The sequence below is a fragment of the Aethalodelphis obliquidens genome, unplaced genomic scaffold, assembly GCF_003676395.1.
Source record: "Aethalodelphis obliquidens isolate GAN/ISIS:26980383/991018 unplaced genomic scaffold, ASM367639v1 scaffold2, whole genome shotgun sequence".
NCBI lineage: Eukaryota > Metazoa > Chordata > Mammalia > Artiodactyla > Delphinidae > Aethalodelphis > Aethalodelphis obliquidens.
The window spans coordinates 85,082,555-85,100,358 of record NW_020837946.1 but is presented as its reverse complement, the minus strand read 5'-3'; the positions used below and the strand labels follow the sequence as shown (position 1 = coordinate 85,100,358).

The 17,804-nt window shown below is 44.8% G+C and overlaps 1 protein-coding gene across 6 annotated transcripts in view; it reads right to left on the bottom strand.

Annotated features, from left to right (window-relative positions):
* Positions 1-17,668, bottom strand: part of ZEB2 (zinc finger E-box binding homeobox 2) — a 132,373-nt gene extending 114,705 nt beyond the window's left edge. For 2 of the 6 annotated variants that reach the window (XM_027131734.1, XM_027131751.1), the window contains exons 1-2: positions 14,956-15,110; positions 14,572-14,713 (exon numbers count right to left, since the gene is read on the bottom strand). In XM_027131734.1, the coding sequence (XP_026987535.1) occupies positions 14,572-14,713; positions 14,956-14,973 (160 nt within the window). In that variant the 5' untranslated portion in view covers positions 14,974-15,110. Of the gene's footprint in view, positions 1-14,571; positions 14,714-14,955; positions 15,111-15,632; positions 15,654-17,297 lie in introns of those variants that run through there. The other 4 variants (XM_027131759.1, XM_027131774.1, XM_027131764.1 and 1 more) reach the window with 4 other exon arrangements.
* Positions 17,669-17,804: the final 136 nt, after the last annotated feature.

The window sequence follows — 17,804 nt, the reverse complement described above, 5'->3', positions numbered from 1 at the left end:
ACTATTTTATTTTTAAGACTCAATCCTAATTCTGTTGCTGTCTCCGAAATAGGGCTCACTTTAACAAAAACTCCCTTGATTTCTCTTTTTCCTGCCGGTAGCCATGTGCCTACCCTGACAGGTATTTGTAAATGGTTTCTTTTATAACTGAATATCTTTTAAATAGTATATCTTTTTAAAAGTCTACCCAGACCGTGTGCACACAAGGTAACTTTTCCTCAGGAATTTATGCGAGGATCCACTGTTGGAAATAGATGATGACTTTCAACCAATGATCAAAGAAAAATAAATCTTGCCCCCTAATAAGACTTTTTAAGACTGGAATCCCATTTTTAAATGGATAACAGCTAAGAGGCTACTGGCAATCTATTTATTTCCAAAGCTGTGTTTTAATGTTGGCTACATAGAAATTGGAGGAGCAAATGAACCCTGGGATCTTTGAAGTTGAAGCTTTTAAAATAAAGTTGGTATGTAGTATTTGAAAACATACTGTTCGGAATTTAAGTTTTAATATCTAGGAATAAACTGAGCATTAAATCAAGCAAAACTGTGACAAGGCCAATATGCACATGGACGATGCCAGGAAGGCATCTTCAGCTCTTTGTTCAGAGCTTAACAAAACTGTGCCGTCACACCACTTTAGTTCAACAGTGCCTGTCGAATGGGCATCAGCAGATCAGCCAATGCCTGTCATACACAGAGCCTGAAGACGCTTTGAAAGCAAGGGCTTATTCGACCCCCAAGTCTAGTTGGAAAGTGGTGAGGATTTTAAATCATCTAGTAAAGACACCAACCTCCCCCCCCAAAGTTAGAAGAAATAAGGAAGAATGACAAAAAAAATATTGGTTTTTAAAAAAGGACATAAAGGAGAAAAAAATGCACTCGGGCAAAGGGAGCACTTTTCATATTTGTTTTCTTTGTCAAAGCAATTATAAAAGTTTTGCAATCATAAAATTTTTCTCAAAGTGACGTTCCCGATAGTGAAATAAAAGTTTAATGTCATTGCTATCTTAAGGTTTTGCCACGGTTTTTTAGCCTTTAAACAACTGAATAAATGTTCTTCCGTTATCAGGATAGGAGGGCGTTATTTGACCAAGAGAACTTGCAACCCCGTGTTATTCAAAGGACTATCTCTTTAAATGTAATTTTTGCTAGGTGGCTGTTTTTGTTGACAAAAATGCACTAACTTTTGATCTGACAGTCTCCTAAGCTCTGGTCTCTGGGAACATTTAATCTGCTTCAGAGTAGACACCTGGGGAAACAAACCTGGTAAAGAGAAGGATTGTTAACTTTCTTACAAGTTAACAATCAGGGAAAAACCCCAAACCGCCTTATTTCCCTCCTATAACACTGATCATGAGATTTGGCTTTCAAGCTTTAATAAGTGCTAAGGAAGTGCCTCAGAACTTTCCTCCGGTTTAATTAAGTGTGCCCACTCCTCTTCAGGCATCCAATCAGATTAAATGAGAGTGAACCCCGGGAGCAGGGCTGGTGAGCCCTAGTGGTAAGAATTAGCTGAAGGTGTTCTGAATCTCTCGACCTTTCAAGTTCCTCCAGGACACTTGCTACTGAGATCCATACAGGAGTTGAGATTTCCCTTACACTAAAGTTGAAAAGCTCTCGCTCTCAACCCCTCTCCCCCTCTCTCTCTCTGTCTTTCACTCTGCTACTGTCAGTTTGCTGCCTGTACTTTAGCTGTCTCTTTTCCAGTCTCTACCCTGTCAGTTTCTGGCCTGCCAATTTCAACTTGAAGCTTGACTGGGCTGATTTGATGCAAATACCTCCAGGGAAAACCCTGAAACTGATGAACAGTTATGTCAAGTCGATTTTGCACCATCGGGAAAAGGTAACCTCTGCGAGAAAAAAAACAACAAGGTTAAAGAGACAAGGGCTTTTCACGTGTAATACCTCTGCTGCACATCTCCTTCACTGTTTACCATCCCTCAGAAATTGTAACTGTCAGAATTAGTCCTAATTGCAGATGCGAAAGCTGCCATTATAATAAAAACAGAGGCAGTGCAGGCATTAAATGTAGCAGCCTAATTTGTGAGACTACAGAAAAGGTAGAGTAAATGAATATTTCATTACTTTAATTACCAGGGACTACTCTTTTCTTGCTGTCTTATGATAAGTGTTGCTGTAACTAGCAACAGCAAACATCCACTAAAACATAAAGTGCAATAATCGTCCTGCTGTCAGGATCACCGCTTTAAAATACGAGCTGGGAAAAAATATAATGGTTTATCTATTTCTTAGAGATTGCAGAAGTAGAAGATGGAAATTCATTTAATGTCAGGGGGGAAAAAAACGCACACACAAAGGCACCAGTAAACAGGTTTTAGTCAGAGAATAATGGCTCCAGGAGAGAGGAGGAAAAAAATCAGTTGGCTATACATTTGAAGTGTTAGCCCGAAAAGAATGCTGGAAAGTGAAAAGTAGGAGGTAATACTGTTTGGACTTTTTAAGGCAAAATTTTGTTTTCTGTTGCACAACATAATTGCTCGAACATTAGAAAATAAAATGCCGGTGACTGGGGGAAAGACAAGAGGAAAGCAAGTGGTTTTCAAATGATTAAGCAAAAGTGGAAAAAGTTCAAGTTGGCAAAAGTTGAGAAGCTCAGTCCATTTCCATTTAAAAAAAGACTAGATAAAGCCTGCCAGAAAAAGGACTTTGCCTGCAGTTTCGGAGAACTGATTCATAAGATTTCGGGAGTATCAATAATTACTCACCACTGACACCTTGAAAAGCCCTGGGCATCTCTCTCTAAATGTCAACTTCAGGTAAAGGGGCAAAGCAGGGTGGAGGGGTGGCCGACCTATGGGAGGTGGGCCAGGGGGTGGGGACATGGTGGAGGAGGTCGCTAAGGCTGGTTGAAGCCAGCCTGTCTCTGCATTTATCACTTTGTCCCAGAGGAGGTGTTTGTTCAACATAGCAGTTTGACAGCACAAAAACACTGTGGCCAGAAGCCCTATCAAAGAACCTACTGACACATATCATTTGTGGTCTTGGTTTCACAGGGCAAGGCTACCTCACATTTTATCTGCACAAGTATAAAACTCTACACGTTTCTCAGTGTTCAGTATAGTTTAATCCCCTTCTCTTTTCTTTCTTTTAAATACTGTAAACGCTACTTTAAAATACCATCTTTATTCAGAACTCCTGAATGCTGTTTTAAAAGCCATAATAATTTGCAATCAATTTAGCATAATCTGTGTTAAGGTTGATAATATTAAAGGAAAACGAAGGAAAACAGTTTAAAAGCACAAAGCTTGTAATTTATCCTAAATAATACACTTAAAGCTTAGATTAACAGGGGCAAGCAAGTTTTGTAAGAGTCATGTGGCGTAGGGAACACTTTTCTTACAATAAATCCTACTAAACAGGAGTCTGCATTAATTCTTCACCTCTACTATTTTTGCTTAAATGTATCTCACTCACAAGCTATAAAATTGTAGTTAAAAAGTCCCAGAGTTGGGGCCCTAGGGTGCATCTGTGTGTGTGTGCACGTAGGCTGTATTTAGTTTTCAAATTCCCATCAGCAGAGCAAAGGTGATGGAAAATCTTTAGAGGACAACCATTTTGCTTAGAGATTTTCCCCTTTTAATGGGCTTATTTATTATGAAAACACAGTTTACTGAGTTCTTTATATATAAACCTCACCTCTTAAAACTGAGAAATCTCATGATGTGAAACACTTCCACTGATGTGCTTTGTGTCTAAAATAGAAACTTAGGTACCTCCAAGAATAGGCAAAATGCAAAGTTTCCTTGATTACGGTTACTTAGATATATAAAACAATAGAAATACAATTTAAAATTAAAAACAGTGAAAGCTATCTACTACATTTGTAGATCACCTGGACACTATATTCCTTTAAACTTATTCATTTATGAGAGCGAAAAAAATCTCAGATCTTAAATAGCATGATATCTTAATCTGTTGATCTGTTATTGATTACTTATTTTGGGGAGGGGGTGTCTATCACCTTGTCAGGAGTACCTTTCTTTCCCAGAGTTGATTATAAAAGGAAATATGAAACAGTATATAAAGAACAAAAATCACTATATTGCTATATTAGCAATGTTAAGGAGGAATCCATTATACTTTTTTATGTTAGGATATGTTTTGTCACAGGAAATCATTAATGTCAATTACCTGTTCCCAAAAGAATGCAGTTATTCACCTCCATCATCTGAAATTATTTTAAAATGTTTCTCCTTTATCATCATGATTTAAAAACACAACTTCATGTATTTGCTCTTGTGATAAAGTTTGCTAAACTGACCAGTTCTGTGTTTACTGTTTGCTTGAAAGAATATCTTCATTTAAGTGGGACTTAAAAATGTTAACTTCAAAATACTGAAGTTCAGAATCAGGTCTCCTCCAGTTTAGACTGTGTGTGGGTTTAAGCTGAAATAACACACGGCAACCAAGAAAAACGAAGAACAACTAAAAATGGATTACGTATAATAGAACATGGCATTTAATCCCATGGATTATAAGGGAAATTATCTGGAGTTTTAATTTTATAGTAATGTGCAAAAAAATAAAAAAGAATGAAAAGCACCTTAAATATGTATGCCAACATTTGTGTACTGTCTTTTAATTCTAACGACTACTTCAAATCTCATCCTCTCGACTTGGCTCAGTGATAGAACTAAATTTGTTTGAAAAAAATCAGGAATCACTATGATGATTACATTCCTCAATTGAAAAAAGAAAGCAAAGTTCAATCAGATCTTTCTCAAATGTTTGCTCCCCTCCCATGCCTTTATGTGCTGCTTGCTCTTCCAAAGTCTGGTTTTCAGAAGCCCCAAATAACTTCTAACACAGACTGCAGCCTCCATGGTAATGTACATGGCTTTATTAGCTCTCATACTTTCTTGGGTCACAAACACACAATATCTGATGAGACGTTGATCATCTTCCTTCTCATTTCTCTTTTCAGCCTCTCTAACTTTCCTGTCAGGAGCCTGAAAAAATATGCGCAGTTACCATTGTGGAGGGGAGACAAAGTTTAACTTCTGGGTTGGCAATCGGAGAATAATTCATGAGCAGATTTCTAGCAAATGATATGATTTGCTAAATTTTGGTCTTTGATTTATATTTATGTACTCCTGCTACTGCTAAGGTTTTGCCAACCTCAATTAGATCATGAATGAGATCATTTTAATTCAGCCCCCAAACTGTGACCTGACCATGGTCTGAAAGTGTTCAAAAAGTAATTTTAAGCCTCCCTTTGATTTGAAAAGGAATACTGCATGCTTGGTCATTCATACAAAAAACATAAAACTTAATTATTGAATGATTTGGCAAAAGACCTTCCTGCCAAACAACAGTCAATGCCAGCTACTGTGATGCTGGCGATGCCCGGCCCCCGAGCGCACAGCCCCCTGTATACAGCACTTGTTCATTGTGTCTCAGGGCAAGATGCTTTCCAATAGGATTCACGGATCTGGGAGACTGGGTGCAATGCGAAGGGGGTACCATATTTATAACTCCAGTTAAAAAATGCTGTCTCACCTAGAAGGGAAGTAGATCTGCGCTGTCAAATCACCAGGAGGCTGTGACAAAGGGAGCTTGCAGCCTGACACACGGTGTAACAACATAGCAAACACCTTTAATTCTGTCATGTCTCATACCCTTTACTTTCTCACACATTCGTGGCTGCTCGAACATTGACACCTCCACTCTTTTTCGAAACTAAATAAGGCAATCTTATTTAAGCCCAAATGCAACACCTGAAAAGTTATTCTTATGCCCAGCAAAAAATAACCATTAACTCCTTCCTCTTGGAAATGTCTCTCTGCTTGCTCTGAAAAGTCTCAAGTTGGTAACAACCTTCCTGAGGCCCTGAATCTTGAGGTTCACATGACCTCCCAAGCTCCTAAAGATAGGCAACACTTCCCCCTTGAAAAGATGCGAGGGTTGCGATAATGTCACTGTCCGAGCTGGTCTCTTACACCTTTTCCAGCTGAAACCCCTTTCTTCATCACAAACTTCTGGTGTCTCTTATAGTAAGAGAGAGGCCCCAGCTGCTTCATTCCCTCTAGCTACTGTAGTCTAATATCTTAAAAGCTGGAAATGAAAATAACTTTTCTAAAGTATTTCCTGGAATTTTTAATGTGTTGCCTTGATTCCTTTCTTTTTTTCTTTTCCCTTGCCAATTATAAACCACCATTTGGAGGGCTTATGAGCAATGTAAGTCCACCTCATCTAATTAAACCACATTGTCTTAAAAGCTTGAACAGTTTTCATGTCTACAAGACTTGTCTGAATAACAAACTGCTAGAGCCAGAATTCTGAGTGTCTTTGGAAAGCCAGGATTTTATCTGCTGAGCGCAGAAGGCCAGGCACTCAAAGAGTTAAAGAGTGTTCCTGCATTGCTGGGTAGGTTCATATCACAGCTGCCTGGTAAAGCATTATCCCGGTACCTCACTTAACAAAAGCCTCCTTTTGCAAACAGACTCCCACTTTTCCCCCAAGTGTCCAAAGGTGTTTACTGAAGTAAATCTGCCTAAATCCTTCATTGCTTGGGTCATGGGGGTGGATAGGAGGGGTGGAAGGTGTAGGGATAATCTCTTTTTGTAAATTCTGTAAATCTTCTGGGAAAAAGAAAAAAAAAAAAACAGGAATCTGTGTCACATGCTCGTGTACAACTTCTAATATCTCTGCTAGTTTTGCTCTTATAAGTGAAATCTGTCACAATGACTATCGCAAAAGCACCCCCCCTTCCCAATTATTCACCCTGCTGTTTGAAGCGACCGCACTTCCAAAGTTGCGTGTGTGTGCGTGTGCGCCCACATTATATGCTTAATCTAATTGTTGAAGAAAAAACTGTTGGTATCTTAAAAGTGGTTTCAGAAAGGAAAAAAAAAAAAAAGACAAGACAGTTTAGGAGCAAGATAATGTAGCTGAAAAGTTGTCACGAGAGGTTTCTGCTCTTGCTGTGGTCTCATTCAAATACCATTAACTGCATGTTACTTTTGCATGTTGAAAATGGAGGCAAATAACAGAGTAAAACCTGACAGGTTCGCCTGCAAGGGTTTAAACAGTTCCCAGTAAGAAGGAGCCCTTTAGGCATAAACTTTCTCTCTCAAGAGAACGTGAATACCACCAACCCCTCCCTACAAATCTTGAAGCATCCAGTTTGAGATACAAAAAGGCTGTCATCTCACAAATGTTAAACATACTAAAAAAATCTGAAAAAAAAGTATGAAGAAGGTGTGAAAAACGTGGCACTTTACAGCCCTCAAAGCTTTTTAAAATAGACCAACTTTTCCCCCTAAAATTCTTTTCAGAGAATTTTTTTTTTCCTTTTTGGCTCATTTGAGAGTTTCTTTCTTGGCTTTTTTCCCCTTTCATTTGAAAATATGAATTATCATAAAAAGTCAGGGGGAAAAATGGGAAAGTCTTTTCCAGTTTTCCTGAAGATGTATCAGTGCATTCAGGCTGGGTGTAAGCAACTTCTCCCTTTTTCTCTGGGCCAGACACCCATCATTGAAAGCAGACCAGGGCCTCTGGAGACTCTCCCCCTTCTCCCCTCCTGAGCTCTCCAGCTCCCCTCCACCCCCAGGGCCCGCGCCTCCCTGGCCTGGAGGTAAACAATAAGAGACAAATACTAGGCAGCACTCCAGAGTGGGAAGTCCACACACCTGACCCAAGTCTAACAGGCTTCTGGGGGAGAATCTGATCCTTCTCTGACACTTTTTACCTCAAGTGTTGAGCGGCTGGCCATGAATAGTACAGACATGCCATCTTGTAACACTATATGCCTGTCAGGAGGGACAGGGCCTGGTTAAGCATCAACTATATAAGGCTGGTAACTAGGGAAAGCCCAACAAACAGCCACAAACACCTCACTTATTTTACTCAGCTACTACCCTCTCTCTCTCTCTCTCTCTCTCTCTCTCTCTCTCTCTCTTTCTTTTCATCTTGGCTTTCTGTGGCAGAATGCAAATGGAGCCTGCCGGCGGTGAAAGGGCTGAATTGTGATTAAGAAGAAGAAGAGCTCCTTTCTTTGTTCTCCCCTCAGGGGATGTTTACTGGGAGAGACACAGCGGATCAGATATGAAAGGCATTCAGGTCAGCATTGATGTGAGCGAAAGTGAAATCATACCTAAGGCATTCAAAAGACCGCCGTGTCAGGGGTTCAGCTAACGGTGCAGCTACTGTGTGTGTCTTCCCGGAGAGGCAAAAATCTTTTCACAGACTGGCGATTTTTTTTTCCTCCCCAATTTCCTTCAGAATTATAAAAGTCCTCCGCCCCCCCCACCCGTGTTTACCTCCCACCAGATGCCACAAGAGTTAGTATTTTCTCTCCTTATGGACCACACGCGAAATCAGACCAACTTCTAATAGCTGTATTACCTAAATGAACCAGCCAGGCACCATCTGAACTGTGAAATCTTTTTTTTTTTTAAGCAGGTGTATTCCTGTGTGCCACATACATGCATAATATGTAGGGGAGAACTGCGTGAACAGAAAAGCCAAAACACACACGCGTGGATGGTTTTTCCTCTCACCTCCCTCAGAGGAAACGTAAGACACACACACACACACACACACACACATACAGTATAAAAACAGTACAGAACACCTTAAAACGAAATTCTTTATTTACTTTGTAACTAGGAGTTACACTTTTCCTGAGAGCTCTCACTCTGACACGACTGTCACCCAAGATGAAAGTATTCGGCACGCAGCTCTTAAGGCAGAGACTTCCACAGAGTCTACTGATGATTAGTGCTTTGCCTTTTTAAAAAAGGCTTGATGAAGAAATACTTGGATCTTACTTTTTAAAAGTTTACACTCCCCACAGCGCAAATAGCCATTCAATAGATTTTTTCCAACTGGGAAGCTGATGTTGTTGGCATACACAGAGCTATGTAAATGTATACAATCACAGCAAACATACAAGTAAGGAAGAGGTGCCTAGATGTTTCAAGGCTTAAAAATGAAAAGGAAAATCACATTGCATCTTCTGATTGCTAAAGAAAGAAAAGAAATAGGGAGGGGGAATGGGGCTGTATTTATTGGTTTTAAATCATCCTTCCCTCTGCTCTGAATTATTTTTCTCAACCTTCACATCTTGCCTAAAGAGCATATTTGGGCTTATGTTAACATCTGCTTTTGTGGTGACATTTAATTCTGTATATTTTCAACTAGTGTTTCTGCATCACAGATTTTTCCCCCTTTATCTCTTTGCTCTAAAAAGACAACCAAAGAGCAATCAAAAAGGTGTCTGACTTGGCCATTCAGACAATTGCCCCCTTGTGGGAATGCGGGAATGAATGGTACAGTGGACACCCCAGCACCATTGACGTTATAAACATGTAAATGAAACACATTAGGGCAGACAATCAATTGTCTGTGAGCATTGCAAACCTGCACTCCCTCTCTCTGTGACAGGCACAAAATAGTGTCTACCTTGGGAAGCCACAGTGCTGAAGAGGAAAAGGACAAAGAGTTCTCTTTCACACGGAAGAAAATGCACCTTTAAAAGCCTTGGAAGAATGCAGATGACAAAAACTGTTGTAAGGAAGAGAATCTCCCACATCTTGGAATAAACGCGGCACTGCTTAGAGAGCTAGCAACACCCTCCTTTCCTACCTTCAGGGTAGACACACATTTTTCCCAGGAAAGATTCTTAACACGGCATTAGGGTCTTTGACAACCTCTTGGAATTTTCTTTACTTTGAGTAAATTAAGCAAGCAAGAGAGGAAGCACCTGAAACATATGACATAGCAGTTTACTGGGGAACATTAACCTTGGCTTTATTCATATTTGGAGATAAATGCTTGAAGACGTGAATTTATCTTAATGTGGCAACAGAGAAATAATGTAAAGTTTAAAATCCTTAGCCCACCCTTACCCCGGGTGGAGAATCACGCTTTGGATGCCAGCAGCCTGCTGGCTCTGTTACGAAGGAAGGCATGTTTCTACCCCAATTGCCTGAATTTTTACAAACCAAAATAAAACAAATAGATCAGTCTAGATACATAGCCCCCAGCCTAGTGTGTGTGCAGCATGACAAAACTTGCAGAAGCTCTTCACAGAGAGAAAAGGATGGAGACCGATATCTTTGGAGCGCCCTCAGAGCTGGTACCTGCCACAAAAACTGCCTCTGAGTGCTTTGAGAGTCAGCAAAACAGCCTCCTTATAACCTCATCAACTTTATAAGAAAGCTACTTGCAAAAGATTTCCACACTCGCAAGGATCACCAAGTCTGACCCGACTGCAATCCGAAGGAAACTTCCCTGCCTCAGAGTGTACTGAGGGGCTCTGACTCACGGCCGCCCCATGCCAACTTCACCTCTCAGAAAGGAGAGACAGGAGCCACATCCTGAAGAAGGGGCTGCTTGCATTTCTTTTCGTTTTCCTTTAAGCATCTCTGAAAAGGGAACAACTTTTCAGTCCTCCCCTGCCTCTAAGCATCACCACCAGCGCTTCCACTCCCTTTCAGGAAGTGGTTAAGGGAGTGAGGGCTTATCTTAAACAGGGATAATCATTTCTGCTCATCTGATTGTTTCTCCTCTAGGATCTAAAGCCCTGAAAACATCCAACTTTATCCCTTTTCTTTCCCACTGAAAATCAGAGACCAAAGGCGTTGGTAAAAACCTCCCCCACTCTACCATACAATGCCTAACCCTTTAGCTGAAACTTTGAAGAAAAATCAAATTTAACTTTTCTTTCTTTCTGCCATTTCCTCTTCCCCACCACTCCTAATTCAGTGTTCATTTAAAAGACAACTTCATTCCCTTTTCTGAAACAAGCGGTTTCCGGGTTTGATTTTTGTGAAAACGTGCAATGTGTCTGTGTGATTCTTTTTCAGAGGCTGATGCTGGGAGGTGATGGGCTGGGGAGGAAGGCCCATCTTCCCAGGCTCCACAGGAGGCAGGAGGGTAGCCGGAGCATCCCCAGGAGCCCAAGCCTGAATCAGGGGCTAAAGCAACAAACTTTGCAAGTTACAACCGGGCCGCCCCAGTGGCAGGCAGCCGCCGGGCATCTCCCGCTCCTAAGTGCTCATTTCTGCCTCGAAGGCTGTGTGGAGATAGTGGGGTATAATCAGGGGAATGAAAAGGGGGGCTGGGTTTTCCCCCTCCTCTCCAGCTTCAGTGAAAGTATTACAAAGTGAGTCAGGCGACTGAAGATCATCTGACTGAACTTTCTTGAAACCGACACACATTCTTGTCTTCCGGCAACTTGCTTTTTGCCTCCTTCCCCCTCACCCCTCTCCCCCTTCCCTCCTGCACATCTTATTTTCTGGGAAGAGATTTCATCCTTTCCATGTGGGGGAAAGGAGACTGTCCGCTATGGATTAACTTAGTGCTGGCACTGTCTTTGCCAGGCATCTTGCTAGCCTGAGAATCTCGAAGGCTGGATTTTAGATTCTTGTTTCTCTCTTTGTATATTTGTTTTCCTTGAACTGCTTCCTTCTCCTTTGCTTTTTAATAATCGCATACAGCATCGTCTTCTAACCCACGTTCTTGACCAGCCTTTCAAACACACACATACTGCTTTACACGTTTTATCTCCTTGTCGCCTTAGTCTATATATACACTGTTGACTTCATTAAAATTATATAAAGTGCCATTCTAGTTTCCTGGATGACCATCTCTCTCTCTCTTTTTTCCCCACGCAGCTTCTACTTCTATGATTAGTAGCACCATTATTCCTTTCCAGGAATTTCTATATGATTTTGATAAGCATCATCATATTTAGTGTTATCAGCAAAGACACAAGCTCAAAACTGACATCTTTTCCATGAATCCAGGAAAGAAGAAAAATTCACTCAGTTCAGATAAATCCTAGCAATTCCCAAAGGGAAAGGCATTGGATACGTGCTTGATGAGAAAGAAAATGAAAAAAGAGGGGAAAAAACTCTTCTACCTGCTTCTCAAAACCAGGACATTGCTCAGTCAGATTAATCCCAAAGCAAAACACTGACAAGTAACCAATACACAGCATGTTTTCCCACAGACTATTGGGAAATAATTATTGCTGTTAAATGTGCAGGGTCTGGGCTAAATGCCTTTAAAATGTGCAATTCAACTTTCCACTTCGGAGTGTTGAGGCTTCTCCCAAGTTAGTGGCTGGGCGGAGGGGAAATGGTGTCCATTTCTGAGCACCAAGCAGTGTCCACGGCTGAGCACTTCCCTGGCACTCTGTTCCACCTGCGAAGCCCCCAGCAGGCTTCCCCCTCTGCCAGCCCCCGCCCCAGGGCTCCCAGGAAGCCTGGAGCATTCTGTTTTTCCAGACCTGGGCTCTGGCCCGACTTCACTGCAGAGGCCAGGCTGGTCAACAGTGGCAAAATCCCGAAGGGGGTTGGAGGAGCCAGACAAGAAGAAACAAACATTCTAAATAGTCTCTCCTGCAAAAGAACACTTCTGGGAACCTTGCTTTAAATCTTATTTTCCTTTCTCTCAAAAAATGACTGTTTAACATAAGAAAAAGAAAGAAGCCTCCTTGACACGAAGCTTTTGTTATCCAGTTGATCAGCAATGTGCTTTAGATACTTGTAAGGGGGGAAAAAAGCCCCACAATAGACATTGATTTTAGAAAATCAATAACCAACATTTAATAAAAGGAACAGAGGAAACACAAGAGAGAGGGGGGCACTAGGTGTAATTTTAGTGTCTACTAAATTACCCGGAGATGGGGAAGGGGAGGTCTCCAGTGTAAGGACCACCTTAAATAATGCCAGACACTAGAGCGAAGAAAAAATTAAATTAAGAGAGGGAGAGAGAGAGAGAGAGAGAGAGAGAGGGAGAGAGAGAGAGAGAGAGAGAGAGAGAGAGAGAGAGAGAGAGAGAGAGAGAGAGAGAAAGAGAGAGAGGGAGAAAGAGACTTAAAAAGAGGCAGCCTGAACTGGATCTTGGGGAAGCAGCTCGGAATATATTATTGTACTTGTTTTTTTGTAATACTAAGCCAAGCAAATAGATCAAAGGCAGCACAAAGGGAAAAGGCAGGATAACATAACGAACAGTTTCTGACTAAAATTCCTCTATCACTCCCCCATATGGCTCGACACCTCTACCACAACAAGCAAAAGACACACACACGCGCACACGTACACGCGCGCGCACACACACACACACACGAAACCTAGAGAGAGACAGAGAGAAGCATCATTTGTCTCTAATCAAAATTCCCTCGTCTTTGTGTTTTCTCCTTCCAGCGTCCCTCACTGCGCCCCCAGCAGCCCCCTCCCGGGCCGCGCAGCTCAGGGGCAGGCTGGGGGCGCACAGAATTGTCTTCCCTAGAGGAAAGTTGCTCCAAGGGGGCCCCGGTGGTCCCCGCGAGGCGCGGGCTGGGCTTGCGGGAGGCCGGAGGCCGGGCCGGCGCCGCGTTCCCGCGTCCAGTTCGGGAGCGTCAACGCGGCCCCGCGCCGGGTGATCAGGCTGAGAACGAGGGGAGCGAGAAGTTTCCTTTCCCAGTCTGAGCTGGCGCTAGTTCTCTTGTTTGTTTTGGGGGGTTGGTTTTTTTTTTTTTTAAACTCAGTATCCTCCGTCAGCTATCCCCGGCACCCTCTCCGGTCCCCAGCTCTCTCCCCTCCCCCAGGCGCCTTCTGCGCTCTTGCCAATCACTTTTCTCTTTTATTCCCACGATTTTGTTTGGGGGTAATACCTAGGGGGTCTCTCTCTCTCTCTCTCTCTCTCTCTGTGTCTGTCTCCCTCTCTCACTCTGTTCCTTCTCTGACTCTTTCTAAGGTGGACCTACTAAGCTGTCACGCCTTTGATCTCCCATCTCTGCTCTGCGTGTCCCCCTCGCACCCGCACCTCCTTCCTCCTTCTTGACTCAGCCTGGATAACGGACTCCTGACCATGTCGAAACTGCCCAGAAAAGTCTCCCTGCGCTCTGCGACTCCGCCAGCCCCCGGCGCGGGGCCAGCACCCGCTGGAGAGGAACCACCCGCCCCTGAGCCCGCGTGGACCTCGCCGGACCCCGCGCGGGGCCGGCCGAGTCCCTCCCACCCCGGGGTCCCGGCGCGACCGGCCGGGCCCCGCTGCCCGCGGACCGTTACTTGGCGTACCGAGAGGCGGCCGGGCGACTCTGGCAAAGAAACTTTAAGCCTTGACGGAGGCACAGCCCCGGGCCCCCTCTCCCGCTCTCACAGTCCCTCTGCCACCCCCGCCCCGCCCCCGCCCCGGGGATCCCGCGCGACCCGTCGCCCGGGCCCCCGCCCTGCCCTCGCCGGACGCTCACGCAGCCCGGCCGGAGAGCCGGCGGGCCGGGCGGTGGTGGAGCTGGAGCCGGAGGCGAGGGCGGGCGGGGGCGCAGAGGGCGGCGAGGGTGGGGGCGCTGGGCCCCTGCCGGACCCCAGCGCTCGCAGCCCCCCGGCGCCCGACGCTCACTTTGCCCGGCACTTCCCCAACTCCCCCACCCCACCCCCCGTCCAGTCGCCGCGCGCGCCGGGCTCCGGCGCCGGCCGCGGAGAGAGGCTCGCCCGCGAGCCCTGGGCGCCCGCCGCCGCCGCCGCCTCGGTTGCTTTTCCCTTTCCCCCTCCTTCTCCCCGGGTCTGGAGCCGCGGAGCGGCCCGGAAAAGTTTGGTTCGGGCCGCTTCTTACCGTTTTTCCTCCTGGGATTGGCTTGTTTGCGCCTCTTGCACCGGGGGCCATCCGCCATGATCGGCTGCTTCATTGATAAGAGCGGATCAGATGGCAGTTCGCATGGACTCGGCGCCCTGCTTCGGCAGCACGCAGGCTCGATCTAGCAACCAAACACAGCGACAATGTGGGCATCGCCTGCGCCCATTGAGACGCGCGCGGGCCGCCCAGGGGAGCCGGGCCAGGGCCCCGGCGAGCACCCATCCGCGGCCCCCCCAACGCCAAAGCGAAACTCCGGCGGCCCCCCTCCCCGCCTCCCACCCCCAGCCTTGGCCCCGAGGCGCTTTGTGTTTGTTACTGTTTGGTGTGTTGCACCCGCGAGGGGATCAGAGAGACAAGAATTACATCTTCAAAATGAGTCATAACTCCTGACCGTATGAGGGAATGCACACGGCGGTACAGTAAGGCTGCTTGGCTCAGGGCTAGGCGGACCTTTTCCTCCGAAAAGTCCTCAGCCCGGCTCGGGAACTTGGGGTGAGGCGAGGCTCTCTGTAGCTCTCATCTTGTTTCCCCCCCCGACTCACCCCCCCTCCCCATTCCCCCGAGGAAGCAAACAAACAAACAAACAAACAACGCGAAACAACTCCCGGATGAAGCACACTCGGTCAAATTGATAATAGTAATTATAGGAAGCCCACTCGCCCCGCGTCTCCTCCCCTCCCCTGTCGGAGTTGATCGAGGCACTGTCTCTTCCTCCCCCTCACACCCCCGCCCCCAAATTAGGATTTCCCGTTTCACGCCGCAATAAGAAATATAATTATAAGCCTCTTCGGACACTGTCCCTCCCCCCAGCAGCCCCCCCCACCGCCGCCGCCGCCGCCACCTTCGCCGCTTTGACAATATTTACTTATTTCCCCCCACCTCACTCACACCCATGCTCCCCCGCCCTAGTTCCCTTAAAGAGTTCCAGGAGAAAATTTTCTCCCCTCAAGAAAGGAAAGAGAAAGTCCAACCGCTATACGGCAATACTTTTAAGCTCGACTAAATGATCGTATCCTTTTCTGGCTTCGAAACTTTTGTACCTAAAAATCGAGAGAGGCGCTGCATTTTTTCAGCTGAAACTGTCAAAACTTGGAGAAGGGGAACCTCGGAGGCAGGCAGGAGAGGAGGAGAATCCTGCAACTCGGTGGAGGTTGGGAAGATGCTGTGCCTCGAGGATTAGTTTAAACAGGGGGCTATAAAAGATGTAACAGATGCAAACTGTAACACAAGGGCCATTAACCCCTTCTCTGCCGAACACACTCAGTCCCCACGCCCCGCACCTATTGTCTCCTGTGCTAGAAGCTTTGCGGAAAACCTGGAAAGTGAGTATCAGTTTCCACACGTTTGCTGAGAGGGGTGGGGCTGGGGGGCGGCAGAGAGAAGGGGAAGTGGATGATTTAGAAAGCACCTTGAATTTAACCTAGGCATAGTGGGAGACTTTTAATTTAAGTTTGACACATTTTGTTATTTCTTGGCTCTCCTATAGATTTGAAATTGTTGGGGAAAATCCTGAAATAAAGCAGTGGTCACACAAGTGTCTGGGAGGAAGCAGCTGGCCTGTCTGTATTCATGCTGAGACTTACACACGATTGCATATAACTACATGTTTAATAAAGTAAGCTGCTAGTTTTATGAGCATGTGTGTGTGTGAGGGACAGACAGGGCATTTGTGCTGTAAACTTTAGCTTTGCCTGTTATTTCTAACTCTGGAGTTAGTAATCTTGCCTTCATCATTATAGGGGGAGCATGTAAAATATATAAGAAGGTGGGAGATAAACACATTCATGTTAGCCGGGCTCACCACTGCTCCTGGGAACTCCTGCTCTCTTTCTCGACTTTTCAGTGCCAAAGTGTGGAAAGGGATATTTTCGTGTGTCTATGTCTCCTGTGAAATCCATGTCTATATCATTAATACTTTGCCATTTGAAATACAATTTCAAAAGTTATCCTTCATTTACAACCCTAATATCCTGACGGCAGTTTTCTTCCCAGCTGTAGTGACTCCCCCCCCTCCCCACTTTGGTAAACGACTCAAGTTCCATGAGGACTTTCACTTCTTTATTTATCATCACAGAAGTGAGGTGTTACTTCACATACATACACACACAAAGAATGAAATAAAGAAATGAAACTCGCTAAGCAGACAAAAACAGGCAACTTTCTACTTAGAAAACAGCCTTCTTCAGTGGGAAAGGTTGGACTGCCATATCTAAGAGAAAGACTTGCTCCCGAATTTGGTAGGTTTGTATCCATCAAGTTTTGTAATTATTAACAGGTATTTGCCAAGTTCTAATTGCTGAATACAATGAATTGGAATTAGACGTGAAAATAGAGCAGAATCTCTCCCCTTGAAGAGTTTTTATTCCAACCACATAGTTCTCGATAAAACTTTTCCCAGGCTGGGTAGTAAAAGGCACCTTTGGTTACCTGAATGGACAGGTACAGGGCAAATTATTTGGGGGAGGAAAAAAGGAGAGAAAAGGAAGGAGAGAGAGAGATGGAGTGCAAGAGAAATCGAAGAAGTCACTCTTGGGAAAAGCTTGCCATAAAGGAGCTAAACCCACCTGAAATTCCTACCCACAGACACTCCTCCTCACTTCAGACTCACATCCCCACTTAAAAGGAGAAAATCGTAAAAGGAGGGTGGGGGATGACCATGCCGAAAAGGAATAAAAAGAGAGAAAAGGGGGAAAAAAAAAACCTACCTGCGAAGTCTTGTTTGTAGTTTTGGCCAGAAATGGTGAGAAGAAAAAGCATGAAGAAGCCGCGAAGTGTGGGGGAGAAAAAGGTGGAAGCGAAGAAACAGCTCCCGGAGCAAACTGTACAAAACCTCGCCAAGAGTGTCGGGAGGCAGGACCGTTATTCCTGCGGAGCAGGTTAGAACTGATCTCTTTCGGCCACTCCAGGAAACACAAACCTGGGGACGGACTGACGTGTTACGCCTCTTCTAATGACATTTTTTTCTTTTTCTTTTCTGTAGGAGAGAGAGAGACCCTGAAACACGCGCCACCTATCTTTGTGGGGAGGGATAATTGAAGCGCCCTGAGCGTGAGCATCATGTGAAAACGTGATCGCCAAGTTTCTCTCTGGGAAAGGATCTGGGATAGATTATACCTTGAAGTCTCCGCAAACGCTTTAGTGGAAGAAATGAAATTCCACCTCCCTCCCTTCCTCTCTCCCTCCCTCTCGCCTCCCTCCCTCCCTTCTCCACG